The following is a 26872-nucleotide window of genomic DNA, read 5'->3' as shown; positions in this document are numbered from 1 at the left end:
ATCTCAGAGGTTTTGTAAAGGTGGGTGAGAATCATTGGCCCCATTTTCCAGATGAGGAAACTGAGGCACAAAGGTGGAGCTTCTCAAAGCAGAGAGGCAAAATGACTTGCCCAAAGTCACCCAGTAGCTGAGTGGGGACTAGGACTCAGGCTCCTGAGTCCCTGTCCAGTGCTCCAGCCACTGGGCCGGAAGGGTTGTGGAGACAAATCGATTGATGTTTGAGGCCCATGGATGCCTGGATATCAATGAGATAAGGAGGGCAATAAACCCCCTAGTGGGTTTTGAGACTCACAACTGAAGAGATCATGTGACTTGCCCTAGGCTACACAGTAAGTCGGGCAGAATCAAAACAGAACGTAGCACTCCTGGCTCCCAGACTGTTGTGTTAGCCACAAGACCAATGACCTCCTCCTGTTATAATATGCTAAGTATATGACGTGCTCTTTGGCCCATTGCTTTGGGGCCCTTGCAGTGGCTACCCACGACAAACCTCAGCTAGGTCAAGCATTATCTCCACCACGCAAGTGGGGAAACTGAGGCACAGAGGTGAAGCAACTTGCCCAAGATCACATGTTGAGTCAGTGTCCGAGCGGGGGTGAGTTCTGTCTCCCAGTCCCCTGCGTTAAGTCCCAGACGCTGTTGCCTTCTCTAGATGGGGCTCACATTCAGTACACTTTGAGTGAGCTGGACTTAAACAAGGACATAAATGAACTGAGTGGGGGGGAAAGAGGGCAGCCTCTGGTTGAGGATGGAAGAGTGCTTAAAAAGAAAGCAGGAAATAGCTTTATAATGGGAGGAGTTTCTTGCAGCCAGGGATCCTTTTGAGAGCCCCCAGATCACCCCAGGTGAAACCCAGCTGCTACTGTTGGGCCTGGCTCAGCTGCGAGCCCCTAGAGTGATCCATTTGTGTGTCAGGCTTTGAGATCCCCGGGGGCTATGAGAACCAATGGGGAAAGTCAGAACATGCAATTATGCCACAGCCTTCCCTCCCCGCCGTGTGCCAAACCTGGGGGGGGTGGGGAGATGGGAATGAGCCGGGGCTTCTGTTGCTGCCCAGCTTTCAATGCAGGTAATGGGGAAAGAGGGACTGGCTTGGGGGAGATCTCTCACAGGGGATACCATTTGCATGTGTAAACTGCTGGAGCACTCTTGCGAGGCATCACAGCCCAGCTGGCAGGGTGAGGAACAGTGGAATGTGAATGCCCAGAGAAGGCTTTAGCAGAAGGGATGCACCTTCCCTAGGTTCTAGCAATGGAATCGGTTTAAACGCTAACCGTTAGGTGCATTTTATCTTTGTGTGGGTGCTCTTCCCTCTGAGTCAATGCCCGAGCATGGTGGTGAAGGGCACTGCTCTGTACCACAGGGCTCATCTTTCGCAGGAGACGTAAGGTGGATCTCCTGATCATTTGTGGCCATTAAAGAGCCCATGGTCCTTAAGAGTGCGGGCCTTTGGGGCTAGTGCTTTGATCTGATTCTGGTAACTTCCCATTCTGCCTCCTTAAAATGAATCCTTGTTCATCGCTTTCTGTTCTAAGTTGCTTGGTATGCCCGAGAGGTGGCTGCCTTGCTATGCTGGGGTGTGTAGACAGATAATAGGCTTGTAAAGTGCTTTGGGATGAAAGGTGATGTGGCAGGGGGTTCTCAAACTTGTTTTCCAAGGCTGGACTAATTCTTCACAGCAAGCCAGTCTTGTGGACACCTTCCTCCCACTCCCCTGTTTTTCCTGTTTCTCTGCTATCTGGTCCCCTGCTCCTCCTTCCCACTGCAAGTTCTACCTAGATGCCCTATCATCTCCCTTTGCTCCCCGGGACCCTCCTCTCCCTCTGGCAGCTTCAGTCCCCTTAGTGGCTCTTGTGGTGGTCTTTACATTCCAAGCTATGAATGCTTCTGAGCAGTTAAATTATTCCTGTCTTCAAACATTATGTAGCCCAGTAGCCACAGCCTGTTGTTCCGATGGTCCCCACAGTCCCACCCCTGCCAACCAAAATGGAGGCCCCACCCACCTGTGGTCTCTGCAGCTGAATTCTTACCCCCAGAAAACCCCCTGCTTCACACAGGCCCTGCAGGGCAGCTCCTGGTTCCTCCCCTCCCCGTGGAATGGTGTTCCCAAATATGGACCGCTTGGGTAGCCTCTCCTTATTTCCTGCTCGTCCAGTGAGGAGCTTGAAGACCTGCAGTGGCAGCACCATGTGATAACTAGCCGGCTCTCCCTGCACCATCAGCCCATGTGGACCACTGTACTGTTACACTGCAAGATGTTGTTGTGAAAGCATAAGTGCTAGTGACTGCTGCTGGAGTATTGTGGGTCAGCTTGCTTACCCAGGGATATGAACAGCTCTCTGTTTACGAGTGCTATAAGCAGGGCAGCGCCTACATCTTCTCACAGAAAACGGCAATGGAGCAGAAAGCACTGAGATCTGGGCTCCCGTTAGACTGGTGCGGGTGAGAAATGATGAACGGCCATGGGACTTGGGAAGGGAGCGTGTAATCGGAGGTTGGTGCAATATTTTGATGTGCGTGGTTCAGGCATGAAGGAATGAGTCTAGCCCGTGGGAAATCTAAGCTATGGTAAGGGATGTATGTGTGTTCAGGGAGTCTCAGTGAATTGTGCTTTCATGAAAAAGATGCTGACAGAGACCAGCATCCTAGATAATTTCACACTCCACATCTCATGCCCATTTGCCAGCTCAGAGTCACTTTACAGGGGAAATTTGAGAGTACAGATACAAATTTCCCTCTACATGCAGTTAGCATGGAAATTAATTGGAGAAGTGTTGAGTTGGCTGGATGGAGACAGAGGAAGTGGGGTTTGTATGACCCAGAAAGATGATTCCCCTGGAGTTGCGGGCGAAGCTGACTGTGGTAGGGTAGCACTGTCTCTGTTGTTTGTATTCCAGTAGCTTCTAGAGGCCTCTTTGTGCTGGAGGCTGCATGTACACAGAGTGAAAGAGAGTCCCTGCCCCAAAGGCTAAATAGAGCAGACAGAGAGTGGGAGGAAAACAGTGTTATTAGCCCCACTTTAAAGAGAAGGAGCTGAGGCCCAGAGAGAAGAAGTGACTTGCCCCTGGTCACAGAGAGAATCTGTGTCAGAGACAGGAACTGAACCCAGGTCTTTCTGCATGCCAGGCCACAAGACCAGCTGTCCTCTCTTGCCCCTTTTGATGGGCTGAGCTGGTGGTCTCATGGGAGCCCTTATGGGGAATCTCATGCTTGCTGGGGGTTCAATCCTACAGGGCACTTAGTGTCTGCAGCCCCGGGAGGAAGTGAAGCACCCTAGCAGGACCAGGGTCCAGCCCTACTGAGGTCACGCCGGGCACGGGCAGAGCTGGCCTTTCTGCTGTGAGGCAGTGTGGGAATCAGGCAGGGAGGGTCAGGATGAGGGCGCCATTTTGTCTTGCAGCTGTTGGTGAGCAATTGGTCTGACAGGAGCATGGGTCCCGTGCAAGGGATCACATCATATTACCAAAGGGGCCATGTGAGTCCGCAGCAGCTGGAAGGAGGGTGGGGTGCAATGAGGTCCCTCTGGGAGGGAGTCTGATTTGGGAAATGGTGGAGAAAATGAGGGATCCCTTCTCCTCATCCCCTGCGATCTCCCACACATGGATGCCACCCTGAGCTAAGTGTTAAAGAAGACCTGATCCGGGAGAAGGAGAGGAGCTGGAGTCTGGATCGCGACTGATGGAGAAAGGAGCGGTTCCTGGCATGCTCACGCAGCAGGGTGGGGAGGTAATGCCGTATTGCTTCGGCATCACTTAACAGCAGCTAAGTGCAGCCCAGGTCAGAGTCACTTGAAGACCTGAGCAGGGACCAGACGGGGGTTGGGAGGCAATGGAAGAAAGGTATGTGGTGAGGTGTGAAACCACCAGGTCCACACAAATGGACACTGTGCTAAGGGAAGTGTCAGCATCAGCATTGCTGCTTAGATCAATGAGCCGAGCAGGATCCACTCCATTGAGCCCAATGGGCCAGTTTCTGCTTTATTCTCAAGCACCTCAGTGTAAACACAGAGGGAACCCTCCAGCTTTGCTCGAGTGAGCTGGATGGTTTACCTCACTGTACAACCTGCATCGTACTGGTTAGTGCAGTGTTCAGGAATTGAGGAGCATCCCTTTAAATAGCTTGTGAACCCTCTACTGGTGCTCGCTGCCTTCTATGCGTTGCTCTTCTGGGGGCTTCCCATGTGTAGGTGGGGCGAGGCCTGATGTGTTGTGTATAGTCAGTAAACAAGGGGATTTGGATGCTGCCATGCCCATGTGGTTCCTCTCTTTGCATCAAGGGCAAAAGACTTAGCTCGTTTCCTGCTAAGTCACTGAATCAGGGGAGAAAGATGGTAGCTGTGGACACATGTAACCAATAACCAGCCCGGTGCAGATGTGGAAATGGGGACTTTCCTGCTCCCTGTTCGTCCTGCAGAGTCAGCATGGCTGGGGGAGAGGGAGCCGGGTTCTGGCCTGGCTCATGCATCTTCAGTGCAAGTGCTAGCAGTGTCCTGACTAGCAGGCACTGCCCAGCCCTGGCAGTGGATGGGGATGGGGTGGTGGGGGACTCTCGGGCCACACCTGGCATATTGGTGGGTGGGGAGCTGTGTGGAAGCCCTGCTGTACCCAAGCCAGGGATGGGGGGGTGGGCTCCCCTGTTTTATAGCATGGGAGGGGCAGCTGTGCTTCCCTTCCCAATCCCCTCTACTTAAAACGCCTGGGTGATTGCATCCCCTCATGAGGTAAAGACCAATGGGGGCAGGAGTCCATGGGAGAAGTGGACTCTGAGGCTGTCCCATATGGGCATCGAGAGGGGGGGAGGACTCATTTTCACACACCCCCTCCCCCTGGAGGAAAAGGCCATGAAGCCAAACCTGGGGAATCCCAAGGGATCTGTGGAAGGCCAGTGCCCTCTACCTTGAGGCCCTGTGCCTCCACAGTAGACTTTGGTCCACAAGCACCCCCACTGCAACTCCTTAGCCACATGGCTCCCCTTGGGGGCTGGGGGTTGGCTCTATGGAACAGATAAAACAGCCCTAGGCCTGGGGACGGTGTGTCCCCTGCAACCCTGTCCACCCTTCCCCGCGACTTATTGTCTCTATCCTCCTCTCTCTGTGCAGACCTCTGAGCCATGCAGGGCCTTAGGGGTCTGCAGCGCCTGAGGGGTAGGGATGAGGGGCAGTGCTGTGCAGGAAAATGAGCCCTCCCTTCCCCACTGGAGGGCCAATGTCAGCACCCAGAGGGTCCTCTTTGTACATTGTGCTGAGGATACAATCCAGGCGGGGGACTGCATCCTTGGTGATGGTGCAGGTACCACAAAGCACCGTTTGACTCTCGGAGCCCAGGTAGAGTTTGTGGGGCTGAACAAATCTAATCTGGAGTTGCCGAGACAATAAATCGGGAACCCCAGAGTGCTATTTTCAATGGGCCGCTCTCCAGAACTGAGCTGCTCTTTAATTACGTCTCCTCAGGGGGATCAATTGTTAATGCTAAAATGATTCCACTTTGATGTTTCTTTTGCAGACTCTTTTTTTGGTGCTGGAATGTAATATTTCATTTTCTCCTATCTCCTCCCTCCTCTTGGGACTGACTCTGGGCCTATAGATCTGTGAGCAGATATAATAATGGGAGTCAAATTCTGCAGTCCTCCCTTGAGCAAAGCTTGCAGCAACTCCATCTCCAAAGTCCAGGCCTCCACCCCTAGAGAACTGACCCAAATGCTCACACCCTTTTGGGAGCAACCAGTTCTTGCTGGAAGTTTCTTGCAGTCCAGATGCTCTGCTCAGTTGCAGGCAGATCGGTCCTGGCAGCTTTAGCCTCCAAAGCCTCACAAAGGAGTTAAAGGCCACAATGAAATTAGCTCGTAGCTAAGGCCAGCCAAGTATTGACAGTCCTTTGTCAATACTTGGCTCTAGACATCCCCAATACCTTACGGTTTCAAGGAAGTTCAACGCTCTTCAGAATGCACCTGGCCAATTGTATCAGGAGATACATGGGGATGTTTGAAGCAGTGTTGCACATTGGCCATTTTTTGGTGGGGTTCCCCCCCCCCTTGAAATTTTAGCTCCTGGAATCGTTCTTGCATGACAATCTTAGTTTACATTTAAAAAAAAAAAGTTTCTAGCCCTTGTGGGTTGTGGAGAAAAGCTCGAAAACATGAAGTCTAAAGGCTCAAAAGGCCAATAAAAACCTCAGACATATTCTATTTTAAAATCCCATGGGGTTTGTAAGCCTGATGAATGATTTTTGAATGCTGGGAAGAGGCAATGCTATGGGATAGAATAAGCAATGCTCCCACAAAATCCCTACACTTCCAGTTGGTTCCCTGAAGTCTGAGATTGGATTGCCCCAGCCTCAGTTCTTGAATAGCTCCAGCTGTTGCTGTGGCAGATGGACAGTTGCTCTGTAATAATTTTTTATGAATCCTGTGTGTGACAGAATCATGGAGATGGACTGTCTAGCTAGATTGCGTTTATGCAAGTTACCCACCATCCATGTGTCACTGTATGACCCCCTGTTCTTGTGTGGTGGGGCAGTGTAGAAGGGAGGCCATGATGAGTTACATAGAGCCAGATTTTCTGAAACACTCAGGCTGGCATCAGGTACCAGGGTGCGGGATGCAATGAAGAACTAGCCTAGGCAGATCAGATCGAGGTGTGAGTCTCAGGGCTGGTGTACAGGAGCATTGCCCCACTGAAATCAACAGAGCTACATGGATTCATACCAGCTGAGCACCTGACTGTGTGCATCCATCATGGATATACTGAGTGCCCCTTGCCTCCCCTCTTTGGATTTGTGCCGGATGTGTTGGTGGAATGCATCTAGAGCATAAAGGGGTGAATTTTTCTGGGATGGAGAAAGAGGGCTTTCTGGAACAGAGGTGCAGCAGCCATCGCTAGAAGAAATTTCAGAGGCTGCGTCCCTTTGCAAGACATGTCCACGTCTGTATGTGTGTTGTTGCTGCTTTACGAACCCTTATCCCCTCAAATGGGTTGTGTGCGTAGGATCTGATTAGGATCTGGTCCAACAGTTGTAAAGATAAGAATGACACTCCCTGCAATGACATCTCTTAAATGGCACCAGCCAAAAAGAAAGAAATTAATAAAATCATTAATTAAATTTTTTTTCTAAACCTCAAACCCTGCCCTAAGCCAAGTTTTTACCCTGCAAATGGAGAAGAGCCAGAGACTCCATGGAGTCTGCTAGGGACTTTGCTATTGCTATTGATTTTACGGTGAAGTCGCTTGGATACTATGGCGATAGGCAGCAGGATAAAACCCTCCCACAGAACAACGAAGCAGCCCTATGCCTGGTGCAGTCGCCCGCAGGAGACAGTCTTCTGTAGAGCATTACATAGCTGCCTCTTTTGGGATTAGTAGCAATAGAAATCTAAATAAAATATAGCAGTGAGAATATTTCCACTGGGTGGAATTCACCCTCTACACAAGGGCTGGCCCCAGGATTGAATTTCACCTCCCAGTGAGCAAATGTTTCCGCTGATGCTCTCGCTTTCTGCGGAAGTTCTCGAGACTAGACCCTTGCTTGCCCCGGTGTTGGCGCACTGGCAAACACAAGGGAGGGCGTGAATCCCCGTGGATCGGGGCGATCGAATTCTTTCGCTCTATTCGCCCAGCTCTGATTAAGGCCGGTCAGCCTGGAGGTTCTTTGGCAGTGTGTGTGTGTGTGGGAGCTCAGGATGGTACCACCAGGAATGCTGCAAGGCTGGCTGAATATAAACCAATAATTCAGGCCATGCAATTTTGGGTGACTTTATTTAAAAAAAAAAAAGTACTTGGAAGATTTTTCTCTCCCTTGCTGTTTACCAGCTGTGATTAGAAAGGAGGAGATTGAGTAGATCTCCTGTGGAGCGGGGAAGTGTTGCAGGATTGGAACTGCAGACCGAGCCTCAGGTCAGGGGCGTGAGTGCCGATTGGATCCTGGCTGCATTCTGCTTGGCTCTTATCAGTCTCTCAGCTCCATGATTGAGGAATGTCCACATTTGTTCCCCTGTAGGCAGCGCTGCCTCCCCCCAGGACCCTGTATCTCTGCTGAAGCTGGGGGAGATGGGTGACACGGTGGAGGGAGCTGCTCGCACACTTGCATTGAGTTGCTCTAGGAAGGAGGGAACAGAAGGTTGTGCCCTAGGATTTGTGTTCAGCTGTGACTAACAACTTCTCCTGGAGGAAAAGGAGTACTTGTGGCACCTTAGAGACTAACAAATTTATTAGAGCATAAGCTTTCGTGAGCTACAGCTCACTTCATCGGATGCATTTGGTGGAAAAAACAGAGGAGAGATTTATATACACACACACAGAGAACATGAAACAATGGGTTTATCATACACACTGTAAGGAGAGTGATCACTTAAGATAAGCCATCACCCACAGCAGGGGGGGGGAAAGGAGGAAAACCTTCCATGGTGACAAGCAGGTAGGCTAATTCCAGCAGTTAACAAGAATATCAGAGGAACAGTGGGGAGTGGGGTGGGGGGGAGAAATACCATGGGGAAATAGTTTTACTTTGTGTAATGACTCATCCATTCCCAGTCTCTATTCAAGCCTAAGTTAATTGTATCCAGTTTGCAAATTAATTCCAATTCAGCAGTCTCTCGTTGGAGTCTGTTTTTGAAGCTTTTTTGTTGAAGTATAGCCACTCTTAGGTCTGTGATCGAGTGACCAGAGAGATTGAAGTGTTCTCCAACTGGTTTTTGAATGTTATAATTCTTGACGTCTGATTTGTGTCCATTCATTCTTTTACGTAGAGACTGTCCAGTTTGGCCAATGTACATGGCAGAGGGGCATTGCTGGCACATGATGGCATATATCACATTGGTAGATGCGCAGGTGAACGAGCCTCTGATAGTGTGGCTGATGTGATTAGGCCCTATGATGGTATCCCCTGAATAGATATGTGGACAGAGTTGGCAACGGGCTTTGTTGCAAGGATAGGTTCCTGGGTTAGTGGTTCTGTTGTGTGGTGTGTGGTTGCTGGTGAGTATTTGCTTCAGATTGGGGGGCTGTCTGTAAGCAAGGACTGGTCTATCTCCCAAGATCTGAGAGAGCGATGGCTCGTCCTTCAGGATAGGTTGTAGATCCTTGATGATGCGTTGGAGAGGTTTTAGTTGGGGGCTGAAGGTGATGGCTAGTGGCGTTCTGTTGTTTTCTTTGTTGGGCCTGTCCTGTAGTAGGTGACTTCTGGGTACTCTTGAGGGGCTTTCTTCGCAGATAGATGTCTCTCTCTGAGGTCAGGGTTGTACCATACACCAATCCTGTTCCTTTTCTTCTGCTTCCTTGCTCTTCTTTAGAGCCTTTCAATAAGCAGCAGCATCCAAAGTGGGGCCTGACGATCAGATTTACTATGAGGCGTCTGTGACCACAGAAGCCCAGTCCGCAAGGACTACCACTGCCAGCATACAATGCTTCCTCTTGATCCGAGTAACTTTGAGCAGGGGAGGGAACAGACTAGAGGAAAACAGCTGGCTCTGGAGAGCTGGTGAGTGCCCAAAAGAATAGACTGAGGGCAAATGCCATCCCAATGGGTGGAAGGAGGGATGCATTGTCCCAGCTCAGCAGATTATTAGCTCCTGTAGCTGACATGGTGCCTGTTAGCAAACGGGGCCTGGCCCTGTAATTCTCCAGCCCAGAGAACTCCAGTTAACATTGGTGTAATGCATGCACCCTCAGGCCTGACAGCAGTGAGGATGCATTTCCTAGAGGTTAAAGCATGAGGCTGGGGTGTGAGGAAACGTGGCTTGCGCCCATCTGCCGCTAGCGCTGTGTAACTAGTCTAGTTGCCGCTCCTCTCTGTGCCTCAGTTTCTCCATGTGTAAAAGGAGGAGAATAATGTTGTCCTAACAAAGTCAGGCGTGAGGCTTAATTAACGCTTTGAGATCCTTGGGTGTAGACAAACCCCTCCCAGAGCAGTCAGCATCTCTTCTGTGGCTGATGAGCCTAGCTCAGAATTTAGGGAGAGACCCAGCGCGGTGACACTGGGCAGCACAGGCTGGGAGTTAGAGAGAACCACAGGGTCATTCTGTTGAGCTCCCTGGTGAAAGATCTGAATATCTGATGTCCTCTTTATGCCATGATTTAATTCTCTCTCTCTCTCTCTCTTTTTATCCCTTTCAAGGATTGTGGAGACAGGAACAGAGGGTTTTGGTTGGTTTATTTCTTCACCCTCTTCTCCTTAACGGAAAGTTATGCAAAGCCCAGAGCCTTCCTCTGGCTGCTCAGCTGGAATCCTCCAAAGGGCCGGGCAAAGGACTTTGTAAAAACCAGCCCAACCTAGGAATCTCCTGTGCTTGGCTGCCTGCTGCAAGATGGATGCTGGAGCAGACCAGAGCTGCTGATGGGAAAGTGATCGAGAGGGGAGACGGAAACCATGCTGCGTCCCCTCGGAAAGGCTGCAGCCGGCCTTGACGCTGCCTCTTCCTTGGCTCTCTGAGAAGCTACCCCCCACACTCCCTCCCTGGTAAGACTTCAAGGTGGAGCTGGGCTGCGGAGGCCGGGAGACAAAGGGGGCTCAGTGCCGCATGGCTCTCTAGGCTGCGTGTCGGGGCAGGGTTTCGGCGTGTTATTGGCGATGCCTGGGAAGAGCTGGGGATCTTTTTGCATGGAGCAGCTCTCCTTCTGCCTACTTCTGAGTGTTTGCAGCTGCTGGTGGAACCCAGCCGGCTCGGCTAAACCAAGGGGTCAGGGGCATCCACACATGAACTCCATCCGCCTCGACGGGGACATCACCTTGGGAGGCCTCTTCCCTGTGCATGGCCGGGGCACCGAGGGCAAGGCCTGTGGTGAGCTGAAGAAAGAGAAGGGCATTCACCGGCTGGAGGCCATGCTCTTTGCCCTGGATCGCATCAACAATGACCCTGACCTGCTCCCGAACATCACCCTGGGCGCTCGCATCCTGGACACCTGCTCCCGGGACACCCACGCCTTGGAGCAGTCGCTGACCTTTGTCCAGGCCTTGATCGAGAAGGACAGCACTGAGGTGCGGTGTGTTAATGGTGGGCCCCCCATCATCACCAAGCCGGAGCGCGTGGTGGGGGTGATTGGTGCCTCGGGCAGCTCCGTCTCCATCATGGTGGCCAACATTCTGCGCTTGTTTAAGGTAATGTCCCATCCCCTGCCTTGCCTGGAATCCCTCCCGCCTTCCCTCCACCCCCCTTTGTGGCCGGGGAAAGGAGCATATGGGGTGACTGATGGTAGCGGCTAAACTAACCCACCAGCGACCGTTCAGAGCAAAGTATTGCAGGCATTTTAACAATAATGAACTGTACTAACTGCTCCCTCCCAGGCAGGGGAAGCAAAGAAGGTGGGCGGGAGGGGAGTGTGAACTCTCTGCGGGTGTCCAAAGAATCCCCCACCTCTCCAGGGGATTCTGGTTCTGCCCTTTTCTCCCCCCTCGCCCCCGCAATGATGATACCTTTAGTTAAATGGCTCCCCCACCCACCCCTTTGTTCTCTCCTGATGTGTCCCTGATTTTAATGCAATTGGATGCTCTGCAGAGGGCATGGGGAGGGATTATTGTAGGGCTCTTTGCAGATGAGAGAAATATGCATGCGGCTGGTGTGGGTGAAGGGAACGGGAGATTGGCCGTGTGAAAGGCATTCCTCACCTGCAGGAGGAGGGAGATCAGTGCCCCATGCATGGGGCGAGTTCCTTCGCCTTGCGGGGGCGGCTTACCTGGTTCACGTTTCGCTGACCGTTTTAGAGGCAGAAGGGATGACCTTGTGATGGAGACATGAGGGCTCCTGGGTTCTATTTCCAGCTCCGCCACTGATTCACTGTGTGAGCTTGGGCGAGTCCTGTCACTTCTGAGTTGCAAATTCCTGGGTCAGTAAAATTGGCAATAATGACACTCAAAGGCTGGCCTACTGGTTGGGGTGCTAGCCTGGGCCTTGGGAGACTAGGGTTCAATGCCCAGCTCTCCCAGACTTCCTACATGACCTTGGGCAAAACACTTAGTGTCTCTCTGCCTTGGTTCCCCATCTGTACCATGGGGTTAATAGCACTGCTGGGCATCGCAGGTGAGGATCAATACAGTAAAGATTCTGAGATGCTGATTAGCTGGGGGCCCATATATGTTACAGACATTTGCCTCTTCTACCATCTGGGGCAGTGGTACTGGAACAGTTTGTATAGTGTGGGTGCTGAGAACCATGGAAGCAAACTGTAAACCCTGGATATGATGGAAACCACGTCAAGTCAGGGGGTGCTGCTGCACCCCTAGTACCAGCACCCTTGGTCTGGGGTAGAGCTCTGAGCCTCTCCGTTCCAAAGCTCCTTGTGCTTGAGCTACAAGCGAATCACAGGTGGTGTTGGGCCTGTGACACACAGGTGATCAGTTCTTATTTCCTCCACTAGAGGGCAGTGCCCACACACACCAGGTTGCTAATAACCTCCAGGCAGCAAAATTAACTCACTGGTTTTTGCAGAGCAGGGTTCCCGCTCCCTGATAGAAGGTGCTATATCAGGGTAAAATATGTTTACCTTGTGGTCCCATGCTGATCTGGTCCTGTGGTCCCTCCCTCTCCACCCAGAATGAGTATCTGAATCCCACCCCTCCTGCCTGCTTAACAGGCGTGCAGCGTCTCCTTTCTCTGCGGCATGTGGACAATTGGCTGAGCAAAGTCCTGTGGGGTTACAGGTGGAATGTGCTAAGCGTGTTTGGTGTCCCTCTGAGTGAGCACTCCCTGGTGCCTCGTGGCCTTGCGGCTTCATTATTGAGACAACTGGTCTTCAGATACTTTGGGAGCCTAATCAGAGCTCGGTGTCTGGGAGGACATGCTGCCAGTAGGTATGAGAGAGAAGGAAACTGATGAAATGGATTTGAAGGGCCAGTTTCAAAATACAAACACTGCTCTGTTGCCCTGGGGGGTGATCTCCCAAGCTGAACAGGTGGGGGATGAGGAACCCAAGGGAAAGAATGGGCACACCATAGGAAATGGAGTTGGGGGTTCAGTGGATGGCACTGATCAGTTCCCCATAGTCCAGCAGGATTCCATGCAGTGCCAGCTCCCAGAGTAGGTCTGAAACTGAGGTCCTGATCTCTCAGGTCGTTAAAGGTCCCGTGGCAAGTTTTGAAAGAGTTATGGCCAAATTCCTAATGATTTATAAATGGGGGATGACAGCACTTCTGCACCTGCTAGGGGTGCTGTGAGCATGGTGAAGCCCGGTGTTGCTAATGGAGATTCTCCTTTAGCTCAAATTGCAGGGGTGTGTGCTTGTAAGAGTGGGGAGTGAGGGTGATCAGAGACCTACTACAAAGTGACCACAGGGTCAGCCTAGTAACAGCTGTGAATTTCCTGGGGGTGGGGTGGGGGAGTTTTGTTGCACTGTACAGTGAAGTGAGAAAAGTCGGTACCTCGTCTGGAAACCCCGCTGTTTGGTGATACCACTATGCTGTCGGGACAACCTGCAAATTCCTCCCCTCACTCATATTCTACTCTCCTTGCCATGCTGCTGCTTGGTTGCATTCCTACTGCCTAGGGTGATGAACTTGGCAGCTCTCCTGAACTAGCAGGCTGGAGCCTGGTGTGCATGTGGATGGGAGACCTCCAAGGGAAACCCAGGGTGGCACAAGAAGGGGACTTGATTTAGCAGGCTATGCTTTTCCTCTCAGGGTCGGTAATGAGCTAGTGCCCCGCGCTGCCAGAGATGCCTTCTTAGGGGTGAGACATAAAACTGAGGTCCTGACCACATGAGTTCTTCTAAAATAAAACAACAAAAGCCAACAAACCCGGGGCGCATTTCATAAAAGCAGGTCTGTTAGCACCAGTGGCTAAATTCCAACCCAGGTAACCTTTTCAGGAGCTCAGATCTCATCTGGAGACTGGTTTACTAAGATGAACAAATTGCACAACAGAAATCAACCTAGGAGTCACTTGCAGGAGTCCTTTTTGCAGTGTTGTCAGAGTGTTTTAATGGCCAGTTGAGCTGTTCATCACACAGCCCTTAGTCATGCACGGATTCCATGGAGGTCATTGGCAGGGTTTTTAATAAAATACTGTTCCACTGAATTCTTATGGTGGCTGCTCAGCAGATGGAGGGACTTGGTAAAGTCTATAACCCCTCCTAGGAGAGAACAAGCATGTCGGAAACTCTTCCAAATGGTGAGATGCGTTCTACTGTTCCTATGATGGCATTATGGGATTGTGTCCCACTGTGATAGTTGCTGCATAATTGGGCATGTCCACACCTACATCCGGAGGGATCGATCCAGCAGGGGTCGATTTATCACGTCTAGTGAAGATGCGCTAAATCGACTGCCGAGTGCTCTCCCGTCGACTCCGGTACTCCACCGGAGTGAGAAGTGCAGGCAGAATTAATGGGGGAGCATCAGCAGTCGACCTACCACATAAGGACGCTGCGGTAAGTAGATCTAAGTACGTCGACTTCAGCTCTGTTGTTCACGTAGCTGAAGTTGTGTAACTTAGATCAATCCTCCCCTCCCCCAGTGTAGACCAGGCCTAAGTAAAGGACAGGACCAGCCCAGCAGAGCTTGCTGGGTAAATAAAGATGGGCTGTAAAAGATGGGCATGGGGGAGAGAGAGCCCATGGCTACACAGACCGGCTGTATAGACTGTATTGTAATGCATGTGCAGAAGGGCACAGATTGAAGGTTGCAAGGGCAGCCTAAACGCTGGCATTTCTACCGTGGGAATGTTTGACTTTACAGCCTGTGTCATTATTGGTATGACCGAAGCCCCTCGGAGTACATCTGTGCTGCAGTTGGGGGTGTAATTGCACCATGGGTCAACAGACACCGGCTAATGCTAGCCTGGCTAAGAATAGTGGTGCAGCCACAGTGGCGTGGGCTGTACAAGCCTTGCAGGGATTCTGCGTGCATACCCGCTTTGCTAGCCCGCACTGAAGCTGCTTTGTCTACACTGCTATTGTCTTGCTGCTTTGTCTACACTGCTATTTTTAGCCCTGCTAGCTGGGGTACGTCTACCTGAGGCACTATTGCACCTCAGATTGCAATATAGACCTACCTGTAAAGGCCCTGTGTATAGACATTGTCCCCCAAACAGCTCACTTTCTGAACAGACAAGATGAGCCAAGGGTGAGAGAAAGGAAGGATTATCATCCCCATTTTACAGATGGGGAAATGAGGCTCAGAGAGATAAAGTGACTTGACCAAAGTCACCTGGGCAGTCTGTGGCAGAGGTGGGATTTGAACCCAGATCTCCCAAGTTTGAATGCAGAGCCCTAACTCCAAGGTGATCCTTTCTCTCGAGCTAACTGTGGAGACTACAAGCGGTGGAAAACAATTCTGCCAGGGCTCTGTTTGCTCTCCCGTTCTGTGGGCTGATAAGCCCTTCCCATCTTTCATGGTTGCGATGGCAGCAGTCAGATAAGTTTGAGACTCCCTCCATGCAGTTGTCATCTATAGACGGATGCTCTCAACTCATCTGCCTGCAAACAGATAGCACACTGAGGCATTTTAATGTATATCATCATGACACCAGTTATTGCAGATGATTGGATAATGGGCTATGGATTATATACCCAAATCTTGAGATCATATTTTCCCTTAATTCCTGAGGAGCAGAATGATTGCCATAGCTTGAACTGTTTATCACTGGGAGATGAAAGCAGCTATCTGTTACAGAGTCATGGTAAGGACACCATTGTGAAGATGAAGGGGATTCACTGTGTCCTGTTGCTCCTGGGATTTGTAGCATGTGAGAGTATTGTGAGAAATGTATGCAAAGCTTGAATAGCCACATGATGGACTGATGTTTCTTGGCACCTCTCTGTTGCTGTTATGAGCTAAAAGCTTGTGGCTCCGAAGTCCATCCGCAGGTGCAGCATGCCTTGTGGGAGTTGGATGAGAAAGGTCAAAAATGGTATTTTGGTTCTACTTTGGTCTAGCTTTGTCCCTCTGAAGGGCAAGGTATGGATTAGCTAATAAGTTCCTATGGATCAATACCCCTTGTTGAAAATTATTATTTACTTTAGGTCTCTAAGTATCCTACCCTTCCTAGTTCAACCTCTTAGAGGATTATTAGTAGCTGATCTGACTACCTTCTCTCTCACCTAGTGTGTGTTATCTTATTGCCAGGCTTAGTATTTTACTCCTGGGGGAATTCTGTGCCAAAAAAATAAACAATTCTGCGCACAATATTTTAAAATTCTGCATGTTTTATTTGTCAAAATAGCACAATATAATCATGCCAGTTTTCAATAATTTTGGTCATTTCTTTCAAAATACCTGTCAGCAAATATGTCTGTAACAATGCAGACCAAAAAAAAAAAAAAAAAAGAAAGAAAGAAAGAAAGAAAGAAAAAAACAAACAAACCACAAATGTTTGAGGTAAATGTTTTTTGATAAATAGATTCCTTACTAGGCATATTAATACAGAACTTTGAGTAATTCATTTAAACTACAATATAGAAATGTATTTTCTGCACCCCTCAGAAACAGTTCAAAGGCTTGGGGGAGTCAGGATAACGGAGGAGCTGAGGGAGAGGTATGGAGCCTGGGAGTGAACCTGGAGGGTTGTTGGGTGTGGGTGGGAGAGTATGGAACAGGATTTTTGGGGAGAGTTGGATCATAAGGGAGTTGGGGAGCCTCCCCCATACAGATGTTGGCTGACCCCAAGCCTCTCCCATTGAGTCAGACACATCTGGCCCTGTCCCCATGTGGCCCTGCAGCCCACCTCCCATTCAGCCCCTGGCTCAATGCTATCACCCCACTAGCTCTTGGGTCTGTGACCCCCAGGTGCCCCACTCTGTCTGTCGAAACCTGGCTCCATGGGCAGGGTGCTGTGATGAATGCAGCTGGCTGTGGGCTGTTCTGGCCTCTGGGGGTGAAAGGCAGAACTGCAGCATTTCTTGGCTCAGTGTATTTTCTGAGGGGGGTGGGGAAACTCTGTGCCTGACATGAATTCTGCGCATGTGCAGTGGCACAGAATTCCCCCAGGAGTAGTATTTGTTAGCCATTTGGTCTAGCCATTTGTGTGGCTGTCCTGTTGGTTGGTGTATAGGATGTGGCATTACCATAGGAACCTCTGGGTTCTATGCCTGGTTCCCCTGTGAAGCCTTTGTGTGACACTGAGTAGCCATGTGACTTTTCTGTGCCTCACTTTCCCCATGTGTAAAATCAGGAGGAGGCCTAGCAGATAAAGCACTGGGCTGGGATCCAGGAGACCTGGGTTCTATTGCTAGCTCTACCCCTGGCCTTCTGTGTGACTTTGGGCAAATCATGTCATTTCCCTGTGCCTCAGTGTCCCATATGTAAAATGGGGTAAGGATACTATAAAGCACTTTGAGATCTATGGATGAAAATGTTAGATAAGAACTAAGCCTTATTAATATTATTTGTCTTGTGCCATTTAGATTGTAAAGCATTTCAGAAAGGGTCTGTCTCTTACAAAAGTGGGGTGGACAGTCATGGTGTTCTGGAATCCTAGATGCCACTGTAATACAAAGAACAATGAAGAGTCTTGAAACTCTGATCCTTCTGGGTGAACGGGGCTGTCTCTAATGCAGACAGTTCTGTTCTGATTTTTGTCCCCACCTCCATGTAATCTCAGTAGAATTCCAGGGACTCTTTAATTACTTTCTTTCTTGCTGAGCACTTATTTATACATGGTAATGTCCCTGGGCTAGAAAGTGTGTTTGAACAAGATCCCCCTTAGCAGCAACTGGCAGAGATATAGGGATGTGCATAGATAAATGTAAATATAATGTAAATGCAGAAGCAGCTGCAGTGGAATATCTACAAGCAGAAAACGTGGACCAAGAGCAAACTGTTCGCCCAGAGTGCAGGTTCCCAGCTCTGGTTCATGGCATCTATTTCCTTTCCCATATCTTGGAATTCACTGTCTTCTCTCCAAGATTTTTTTTTTTGTCCCTCTCTTCTTCATCCCTTTGCCCCACAAGCTGCAATGAGTGTTGTGCTCTCTTGGAAGAGCTGGAGACTGTTAGCTGAGACAGCAAAACAGATCACTGATGGAGTTTGATTTTTCCTGGGTCCCTTTTAAAAACGCGTTAATGTTCCAGACGACGAGCGAGAGGGTTATTCAATAATTAAAATAATATAAATTGGAGGGAATGGGAGAAAACTTAAAAAGCCATTTGCTGAGACAAAAAAGATTGAATGCATTCGCTTCAGAGAGGAATGGGGAGGGAGGGAGAGAAGAGGCAAGAATGAGAGACAGGTGGAGGAGAGAGGAGAAATGTTCTTTAATTTTTATTATTTTAACCTCAGTCCATTTTTATTTTTATGCAAAGAGCCATGTAAAAGTGGCAGGAAGGAGGATGCACAACACCTGTCTAGGATTCAGTCTGTCTTAGGTGCTTATCTGGCCTCTGCCACCATAGTGTAATCTAAGCCCCTCACAATCTTTTATGTATTTATCCTCACAACTGCCCTGGGCAGGGCAGGGCTATTACTCCATTGTACAAATGGGGAACTGAGGCAGAGAGGCACTAAGTGACTTGCCCAGGGTCACACGGGATGGGGTGGGGGGGTCTGTGACAGAGCAGGGAATTGAACCTAGGTCTCGGTGTGCCTTGGCTACACAGGAAAGTTTTAATGGTTCTACTGATGTAGTGATACCCATGTGAACCCCTGTGTGGACCCTTATTCTGGTCTCAGTGGATTTTTTTCTGTTTAGCATAACCCCTTTTCCAATCCGCATCTGCTACACCAAAGGCAGGCATTTTTATACTGGAATAAGAGCCTCCAAATAGGAGCTTATACTGGTATAACTGTATAAGTTTAAATTTACATCCCTTTTTTTTTTATGTAGACAAGGCCTAAAATATGGCTTTGACACACCTTGCAGGAATTAATCTATTGCTTTACCTGTGCTAGAGGAACACAGGAATTGCCACACTGGAGCAGACCACTTAGTTTAGTACCCTGTCTCCAACTGTAGCCAGCAAAAAGCTGCCTCAGGGAAAGGAGCAAGAGCTCCCCTGGAGGAGCCAGAGGTGGGATAACCTGCTCCCAGTGGAAGTTTCTTCCTGACCCCCAATAATTGGAGCCTGTTTCGCTGTTAACCTGCTCAAGGTCTAACTGGTAGGTTTCGATTGCTCACCAAGCTCTTGGTTGTTTTTCATCTGTCACTGTTAGAACTCTGGATATTCTCATGATCCATGTAAACATCCAGTCTTTGTATGCTGGTAGGTTTTTGCCCCCCCCATTATCTTGTGGCAATGAGTCCCACAGGTTGATCATGCATCGTGTGGGAAAATCTCTCTGATCTTTTTCCTTGAGTTTAAATTGGGTGCTTAAGTAGCCTTTGTTTCCTCTAGCACGATTGTGGAAGAGCCCTTTCTCCCTGTCCGTGTACACAATCTCCCCAATTGGATAGCAACCGTGCTACATGCACTGGGGTATTCTTAGGGCTCAGTATCAACTCAAACTCAGTCTCAGTATCCATCTCTGTCCTTTTAGCAACAAAATAGAAAGTGGTCCTGAATGCAGTAGCACAGCTCGTGTACCTGGTTTTCCTGCTGCTATCCCACATTGCCCTGCTTCATGGCTGAGGGGGCTTGTGTGGTTTCTTTTCTGATCTTCAGTGCATTGGAAAGAACCGGGCACTTTCCAGTACAAACAGTGTTGCTCGCGCCCGGTCCCTCTGTGGTGACCAGCTTCTATTGGCATTGGGCTGTGATCTGACCTAGACGATGACCATTGTTAGTAGCCACTCTTCTTCTGGGAGCAGGGTTGCATCAAATAAATCTGGTCCCTTGCAAAGTCATGGGCTCCAGTCCATGGAGAGACCCAGATTCCAGTTGGGTGACGTCTTCTCCTTCTGCCTGCCCCAAACTCCTACGCCATGCAGACTGTGTGTGGGGGGGAGGGGGTGTTGAATCTGTGTAGCATTGGGCCTTGCAGTGCATGCATGTGTCCCAGTGTGCCTGTTATGGCTGTCTAAAACAGGGCTGTAGTCTCAGCATATGAGGAGGAATAGGCATGTGACCTACAGGAAGCCAAATGTAAGGCTTCCTGCTTCTTAGGCAGGGGCAGCAGCCAGGAGAGGCCCAAGGCTCAGAGAAACTCTGGTGTTTCATTTATTGTATGGTGGAAAATAACGTGGGAGGACTCCATGTTTGTAAAATGAAACTGTCTCTTTAAGAGAATTGTTTACGGAGATGCTGCAGTTGCAACAGCATTCTAGCCATGTGCACACAGACTGACTTCCCCTGTATCTTCTCCAAACTCATTTCTTCTACGACCTGTGCTTCTCTCTTCAAATTCTGTGCAGAATTGATACACCGGGGTAAGGGGTCGGGGGATCTCTCCATAATAGCCAGCAAGGGCTATAATAGAGGGAGAGTGTGTCCTCTCCCCTCCCAGCTGGGAAAGCCTTAGGTGGTTAGTCTCTGGTATCTGAGTTTATTTGGCATCTTGTTAGCTGACAATAAAGTGAGCCACAGGCACGGGGACTTGATGTGCCTTGTAGTTTGAAGTTTCATAGTAGCTTACACTTAAAATGTAGGGGTTTACAGTGGGGGAGAGACTATAGGGGGCAGGCAAGCCCCCTGTATCTAGAGTCGATGGGACAGAACCAGGGTCCTCCCATGAGGATCAGATTGCGTGACTGAGGCCTGAGCAGAAAACTAACATTTCCGGGCAGTGAAATGACGCTGAATTTTGCGGGAGGTCTCCCCATCGAATTTTTGTGTGATTCTAATCACCCTCCCATCACCCATGATCTTGGAGCCTGGGGAATTTTTAACGCTCAGACCACGCAAAGATCGGACAAGTGTTCCTTGTGCTGGAGAGCATCCTGCAGAGAGAGTTGCTGGTAAAGGAGCCCTGAGGGCTGGAGCTAAAGTCAGCTCAATCAGTCAGGACATGTGAGCAGCTTGTGGTGGTAAAGGGGTTGTTTATGCAGATGCAAGAATTTTGTGTAAGAAGAAAGTGATTGAAAATAAAACGGGAAAAGGAAACGTGAGGGAGGAAAATAGAGAGAGAAAAGAAAAGCTTTTAAATGGAGCGGTAAAACCAATAAACAAAGCCTAATTATTGTACAGCTAAAAGCGAGATCTTAAGGAGGCAACTTCCTCCTTTTGTTCCGGGGAGAGTCTTTTGTGGTGGCTTAATTAAAAACAAGTGTTTTATTTGCAGTGGAATCTGAACGCTTAAGCTTAAGCATGCACTTTGCTGGATTGGGGCCCCCAAGAGAACGTGAGCAGGATGTCAGCTGTTCCTTCCATGCTCTGCCATCTCATGGAGGCTTCTCTTCCTCCAGGTATCCGCTTTGATCATAGCCAGCAAGGGTGGGATGCGGAACAGAACTCCCCACCTGAACTAATTTTAAACCCTTGCTGAATTCTCCCCTTCTCTGACAGCCAGTACCCCTGTCCCCCCATGGCTGATGGACAGGTGTGGTAGCTTAGCTTGGATATGCTCGCTAAGCAGGCCGGCCTCTTGTTTTGTATGCACGGTACCTAAGGAATCTTTATTGATCTCGGAAATTTGGCTGCAGCACCATGTTTCCTCGAGGCCTGAAGGCAATCTCTGGGTGACCCGTTAAGTACGGTTTGCATTCCGGGAAAGGAAGAGTGCATGTGAGTGACAGGTGGGGCTTAGCATTGGGTCTAGGCATTGTTTGTTTGGCTCCAGGGCATATGTCGCACCAGATGTGGTTGCTGCTGCAGTGGTATTTCATCAGAATTAAATTGTTTGTGATTACGCTTGCTGCTGCTTTCGGGGCTGAGCCAAAGCTGTTGGAGGTAATTGCGGCGAGGCCCAAGATGGGCTTTCTCCATAAGGGCCCCCTCTGAGGCAGGCTGAGAAGGGTAAATGCCTCCACACAAGGTTGTAACAGGAGCAGGTTCTTTGCACTCAGAATATGTCCACGGCATGGCTGTGGCTGGCCCAGGTCAGCTGACCCAGCTTGGGCTGCTGGGCTATAAAATTGACATGTAGATGTTCAGGCTTGGGCTGGAACCCAGGCTCCGGGACCCTGTGAGGGTGGTTAGTTTGAGGGCTCAGGCTGGAGCCTGAGCCCAAACATCTGCACTGTAATTTTTAGCCTCGCAGCCTGATCCCTGGGAGCCCGAGTCAGCTGACCTACGATCTGAGATTCGGTGCCGTGGGGGTTGTATGGCAGTGTAGACGTACCCTGAAAGGATAGGCTCTGAGCTCAGCTGTCTGTGTCTCTCTTGAACCCTCACTTTCTATCTAAGCCATTGCAAACACGAATGAGTCAAACCTCCAAGCCCCCGTCCTCGAGAGGCAGGTTAGTGTCAATGTCCCCATTGAGCAGATGGGGACCCCAGGATAAACCTTCCGTCAAAGGGCCTGCAGCTCTTAATTGCTGACTTCACTGGGACTGCTTCCATGAGCACGGAGCGGTTGGCGACCTGCACCAAATCACGCGGAGAGGCTGTGCAGAGAGGAAAAGAACCCAGAAGTCCTGCTTCCCAGACCTGTGCTTGCAAAGTCATAATTTCTGTGTGCCCCTGATAGTCTCTGACGTGGAGAAGTCAGGAAGGCATCCCTCTCTGGTAGGTCCGGATTGGATACATTCAGTCAGATGCATTATGGCAGCGGATCACCATCTTCTCAAGGAGCAGGCACTGGCCGCCACTGGAAGCAGGATCCCAGGTTTGATGGATCTTATATCCCTGTTCTAGCTGGGGATGGGGGAACCAGTTGGGGTAAAATAACTGGTCTAGCTGTGAGAGTTTAATTCCCTTCCTGCTCTGCACTGCCTGGACTAACCTAACTCATTGCAAGAAAGCATCAGTAAGAGTCTCTGACTGGGAGATCTTTGTCCCACTTCTGTCTGCCTAAGCAGTCTAGACAGTTCAGATCCAACTTAGGGGTGCTTCTGTTGAGATCATTACACCTCACCCATCACAGCATCACTGAGGGTATGTCTACGTAGCAACTGGAGACATGTGCGTGCAGCCTGCGTACGCATAACCCAACCAGCTTGAATCGACCTAGATCAGGTACCAGAACAGCGATGCTTCAGCACAGACTAGCCACTCATGTAATTCCCCAGTGGCCTAGGGCTAGGAGAGCTCACAGTGAAGCCTGCTGTGGCGTCACTGCTAGCTAGCTAGACAAAGGTGAGCTAGCTCTCGTGCGAGCTGCAGTCGCTGCAGGGGAGACATACCCAGTACTGTTCCCATTGCACGTGGATCCAATATCTCACTGTCGTATTGTGCTCTGTTAGAATGCTTCCTCTGTTATCACTTTGTCTCAAAAGGCCACTCTTGTACCTTGGACCCTGTTCCAGTCCATCGGTGTAGAACTTACTCTACTTAGATGTGTCTGCCAAACTCATCACCACAGTGTCTGTGGGCCCTTATGAGAGGCTGTCTTTAGATAGTACTCAGCCCACTTGGCTGGCATTTTATGGAGGTTGGCAGCAAGGAGAAGGGGCCAAGCCTTCTCTCAAATGAGGTTCGCCCCAAACCATGCCTGTTCTTGACGTGTTGTGGGATGTTTGACACTCTCTCATGTGTCCAGATGTCATCTTCTAAGCATGCTGCTCTGGAAACCAAACAGAAGAGCCTACGGATTCCAGGCAGAATTGCCCCCTTGATTCAGGGCTAGGTGAGTGCGTGCACACCCCCTTTGATTTGAAGGAAAGCACCTGTCCTCTGCAGCCAGTTTGCATCAGATGCGGCTGCATTCACTTCTGAGGAACTGGATTACATTGGCATTTTAATGCGTGGCCTTGTTGTCTTTCATCTCCTCCTTCCTTATTTCATTTAGAGGTACTGTTGCAAGCTCCTCTGATGGCAGAGCTAACACCCTCTGAAGGTTACTCTAGTCACGTTTTTCCTTTAGGCCCATCTGTCCTGCTGTATGTTGTTCCACTCTATGAAAATACAACTCCCAGCCCACCCCTGCTCTTGCATCAAAACTGTGAGGTTTGCCCCTTCCCCGCAACAGAACCAAAGAACAGAGATGGCCCTACGTGGTAATGTCTCTGTCCCAAAATCAATCACTGCTCTGTTCTTCTTTCCTTGGGTCAGATCCCAGCTCACCTATTACTCAAGATTTACTCCATTCTAGCGCAAGCAAAATTCCCGCTGAAGCCAATAGGAGCCTGAATGAGTAAGGTTGGAGTAGAACCTCCTTGAAGGATGTCAGGATTTTGGCCCTTTGTCTGTATAATTCCCTATTTCAAAAGGGTTTCCCTATTTCTGCTCAGTGGGGCAGGGGGCATAGCTTGAGATCCAAATCTGCTCTGAACTCACGTAGAATAATAATGAGTCCTTATGGGGCCTGATTCAGATTTCACTCCATTGCCTTCACCTACCCCTGATTTACATCAATGGTTATGCTGGTCAATGTTTCATTGGAAATTTTTTTCATGAAAAAATAGCTTGTTTCATAGATACTAAGGTCAGAAGGGACTATTATGATCATCTAGTTCGACCTCCTGCACAACGCAGGCCACAGAATCTCACCCACCCACTCCTGCGAAAAACCTCACCTATGTCTGAGCTATTGAAGTCCTCAAATCATGGTTTAAGGACTTCAAGAAGCAGAGAATCCTCCAGCAAGTGACCCGTGCCCCGTGCTACAGAGGAAGGTGAAAAACCTCCAAGGCCTCTGCCAATCTGCCCTGGAAGAAAATTCCTTCCCGACCCCAGCTAAACCCTGAGCATATGGGCATATTCATCAACATGGAAAATCCCCCTGGAAATGGATGATTTCAGCAAATATTTTTGGGTGGTTTTAGTTGAAAAAACAAACCTTGAAACACTTTAGGTTTTGGGGAGTTGAAAATTTGTGACTGAAAACCCCTTGCATTTGGAACTGGATTCTATTCGGAATCCTGGCTAGTATGAGGCACATGGCTGCCTTTCGTGGCCGCAGCCTGAAACATGAACCTTGTGGGTTTTTTCTTACTGGAGGAAGGAGCCCCACCAAGCTTACAGTGAACACACATGGGGTAGTGTTGTCAGGCGCGCTGTGCAATCGACAGTGCAAATTTACAGCACTTACCCCTCAGCAGCTTCTCCCTTCTTCCCATACCCAAACTACCTATGCAGCTTCATTAAAACACACCACTGCCCCAAGTTCTGTCTGAACCGTACGGGTGGAATCCTGTAGTCCTCACACAGGCAGAACTCCCATTGACATCCATGTATGTGTATATTCGCGATGGGGGGCCCCCAGACAGCTGTCTGCATCCGAACTGCCCCCTGTGTGAAGTCCGGAGCTGAGAAGGAGCACAGAGAAATGCACCAGTCACTGGGCCTGGAAACAGAATTGTCTCTAAATGGGGAATTTGGCACTGCAAAGGCCCAATCTTGTGACGCACTGAGTGCCTCCCGATGCCTACATCGAGGACAGCTGTGACTGAAGGTGCGCCATGTGCTGCAGGATCGGGGCCCTACTTGGCCCAGTAGGGAAGGGCAACGAGAATGGGAAGCTGAAAAGAAAGAGGCCTCTCTGTCCTTGGAGCCAGAGCCTTTGTTGGTGTGAATTGGCCTTGCTGCATTAAATGGAACGGAGGTTAATGCTGGTTTACACCGGCTGGGGATGTGTCCCCTGTATTTTATAGGAAGACTCACAGGATTAAACCTCCATTGTCCTGGTTACATTTTGTTATCCCTCCCACCCTCTCCTGCTCCTTTGGCCAATGGAGGGCATCCGGGCTATCTCCTGTATCAGATCCATGCACCACTTAATCAGCCTCCCCCAAAGCAATTAAATGGGCGAAAATTCCCCCCCACCCTAAAATGCACCTGCCATCAACTCAGCTTTCCTGAGAGTGACTGATTCTCTGACACAAGCAGCAGGAAACACAGGAGACACTCAGAGCTTTTAGGAAACATTTGGGCTGCTAATGATGCTGAGCAGCAGCCTGATCTATTAGGCAATGGAATGGTCTCCTAAGGGATGGTCTTTTATAGTCGGCCTGGAGAACAGACTGCAGGGAACGATCCTGCACTCACAAGGAGATAGCTCTTTCCCATTGCTAATGTCTGTGGCTAATTCAGCAACCGTCACTCACGTTGAACAGTGCTTACTTGCCTTGAGCTCAGTGGCTCTCCTTGCACAAATTAGTGATGGGGTTGGGGCTGGTTCTGTACTGGTCCCAGGGTCCATTAGTGCAGCCTTGAGGCTGCTCTAAAGTACTCTAGCTGGTAATGGCTCTTAAGGGATTGTGCACGGGCTGGGGAATGCTGGAGCACAGTCATCTCTGGCCATGCCCCTTTGCGCTCCTCCTCTGTGCCTGCTATGCACTATGGGGGAAGAGGATGGGGTCTGGCTCCTGTGCAAGCTGGCGTGCCTTCCCCCCCGCTACACTTTTATTAGAGAAAATCCTTGTCTGTGGAGATGTGTCCAAGTTATGGCCCATGTTTTGCCACTGAAGCAGTGCAAAGGGGCTATCTCGAGGTAGAGGATCCAGCCCGTAGTGAAAAAGGGATGCAGAGTCGGGTAGGATTTGTGAAGATGGAGGAACAGCAGCCGGTAATTACTGAATGTGAGATGTATCCAGGGGGCTTGGAGAGGATGCTGTGAGGGCAATGGAAATGTTAAAATGCTCCCTTGCCATGACACCTACAGAAAGCTTGACTTTGGTTAGGCTGCTGGTGTGTAGAGACCACTGCCTCGCATGCTGCCCACTACTGTCTGCTTGTACTCCCTTGCCTTGCTGTATCCATCTGTAGTCTGTTGTCTCAGACTGGAAGCTCTTTGGAGCAAGAGCCATGTGTTTGTACTGCACCTAGCACAGAGGGGCCCTGGTGCATGACTGGAGCGCCTAGACTCTTCTGCAATACAAATAAGAATAACAGAGCCACAGCCTGAAGAACAGAGGAATCCAAGTGGAAACAGGGACATGAAAAATGCAATAACCGTCTCCTCTAACAAATACGACCTGTCAAAGGATAAGGCCTGAGAGTCCATTCAACCCTTCCCTTTCAGCATGTTTCCTAGTTACGGCC

The 26872-nt window shown here is 49.8% G+C and overlaps 1 protein-coding gene across 6 annotated transcripts in view; it reads left to right on the top strand.

The window, feature by feature from the left end:
* GRM4 (glutamate metabotropic receptor 4) overlaps positions 1-26872 on the top strand; it is a 247953-nt gene that overhangs the window by 54057 nt on the left and 167024 nt on the right. For 5 of the 6 annotated variants that reach the window (XM_043500559.1, XM_043500562.1, XM_038380296.2 and 2 more), the window contains exon 2: positions 10107-11087. In XM_043500559.1, coding sequence (XP_043356494.1) covers positions 10560-11087 — 528 coding nt within the window. In that variant the 5' untranslated portion in view covers positions 10107-10559. Of the gene's footprint in view, positions 1-10106; positions 11088-26872 lie in introns of those variants that run through there. The other variant, XM_043500563.1, reaches the window with a different exon arrangement.

Source organism: Dermochelys coriacea, chromosome 21 (genome assembly GCF_009764565.3).
Source record: "Dermochelys coriacea isolate rDerCor1 chromosome 21, rDerCor1.pri.v4, whole genome shotgun sequence".
In the NCBI taxonomy this organism is placed as follows: domain Eukaryota; kingdom Metazoa; phylum Chordata; order Testudines; family Dermochelyidae; genus Dermochelys; species Dermochelys coriacea.
The sequence above is the reverse complement of the archived record's forward strand: the minus strand, read 5'-3'. Positions and strand labels throughout refer to the sequence as shown.